Source organism: Cyprinodon variegatus, unplaced genomic scaffold (assembly GCF_000732505.1).
Source record: "Cyprinodon variegatus isolate N-32 unplaced genomic scaffold, C_variegatus-1.0 Scaffold404, whole genome shotgun sequence".
NCBI lineage: Eukaryota > Metazoa > Chordata > Actinopteri > Cyprinodontiformes > Cyprinodontidae > Cyprinodon > Cyprinodon variegatus.
Window position 1 is genome coordinate 236787 of NW_015150857.1, and position 1779 is coordinate 238565.

Here is a 1779-nt window from a genome sequence, read left to right on the forward strand (position 1 = left end):
ATATATATATATATATATATATATATATATATATATATATATATATATATATATATATATATAATTAAACACTTTCCATGAAGTGCAGATGTTAAAAGTTCCTTATTACAAAACAAGCAGCCGAAGAGCAACTTTGAAGTGACACGCTGAGCCTTCCTGTTATCTGCTCAAAGTCTCACTCTCATTTCCTTGCAGCTTATATGAGCAGCTGGCAGGTCTTGGCAATTATTTGTCTAAAAACCTTACAGCTGCGTGCCTTCTAAGATGATTCAACATCTCACAGACACTGAAAATGGATGTCTGCGTTTTTCTTCAGTAACATCCACACCAATTCAGAAATTCTTAGTATGACTTTGGGGTTCTCCAGAAAAAAAAGCAAAATTAGGTTGTTAGCTTTAACCAGTTGATTTCTATGCATATCTAGTTTAAGAGGACCTGTGCCTTAAATTAAATAGAAAGATTTGATTTTGAGGGATCAATAGAGTTATCAGAACCAAATATTTTCCAGCAGATCAAAGAAGTAATGAGATTGATGCTTTGAGGTTTTAATTAGGTAGTTTATTAAAGTGGTTTGGAGACTATTTTTAGGGTTTGGCTCAGAGTAGCGGTGCCATGTGGGTCTGACTCAGAATAAAACAGTGTCTGAGTCTGTTATGGTGAAAACAAAAGTCATCCACTGCAGGACTATAAGCGCCTGATGTGCTTTTTATAGCTTAGGGACACAAGAAGAGCTCAGTGACGCAAAAGAAATGTCCAGAGTCTGGATATATATCATTTTTCTTTTTTTTATTTGACATTTGGGTTAATGCACTTTTCCATAAAAGTCTTAAGATATGGAGTTTAAAAATTTTATGAACAAGAACATACCTTTATTTTTGAGTCCTCGGTTGCTATGGTACCATCAGTAACTAGAGACGATGTCATTGCTTCCTCTAAAAAGTTATGGAGCTTCTGTGAGTCGTGGTCCGAGTCCGATCCAGAGGTTTCTATGACGATGTAGAAAGGGCAATCTGCAGAAAAAGAAAAAAAAATGTCTTTGCGACGTCTTCTTAAAGAGTTAATACCTCTTTAACTTTTTCAGAAGCCACATGAAATCCTGCTCGACATGAATACAGGGGACACAGCAAAAATGTGGAATAGACTTCTCTAGCCTACTTAAAAAAGGAAAATGTTAAAAAATTGAAAACCTGACATTATGACTTCTCGTTTTCAATTCTATATTAATATTTTTTATTACTTGTTGTTTAGTTTAGTTTGTATTAGTTATAGTTTTAAACTTTTATGCAGTATTACTAAAGTAATACTAAAGAACTATATAATAGAAATAAATTCCCATTTTGTGTAGTGCAGCAACACAAAATGAACTGACTGCCATCTCTGCCATCAGCATATGTTACAGTGGAGAAAAAGTAAAAGCAGCAAATAAGACCTCAAAATAAACACAAACCAAGACACATCTTCTCTTAAAATTCAGTTTCAATTAGCTTTCTAAACTCTTACCACAGTTTTAAGTTTTTTTTTTTTCTCTAGTTGTTCTTTTTTTAGTTTTACTTAACAATGATAACCTCTATATAAACCTGGGGTCTGTTTCACGGAGCAAGTTTAACAAATTCAGATTCAAATTCTCAACTCTAAATTGATCTAGCCTAAAGTCGGGAAATGAGTTTTCGGTTTCACAACGGCTGTTATCAATTAGTTCAATCAACTCCAAGTAGATCCACTCAGGGTTGAGCTTGTGTGTAACAAGATTTAACAATTTGACAAGTCACCAGGACTAAA

The 1779-nt window shown here is 33.8% G+C and overlaps 1 protein-coding gene across 1 annotated transcript in view; it reads right to left on the bottom strand.

Annotated features, from left to right (window-relative positions):
- The window catches only part of d2hgdh (D-2-hydroxyglutarate dehydrogenase), a 6881-nt gene that overhangs the window by 1953 nt on the left and 3149 nt on the right, over positions 1–1779 (bottom strand). Inside the window, exons 7-8 of the mRNA XM_015387832.1 lie at positions 1552–1577; positions 868–1066 (exon numbers count right to left, since the gene is read on the bottom strand). Of these exons, the coding sequence (XP_015243318.1) occupies positions 868–1066; positions 1552–1577 (225 nt within the window). The remainder of the gene's footprint in view (positions 1–867; positions 1067–1551; positions 1578–1779) is intronic.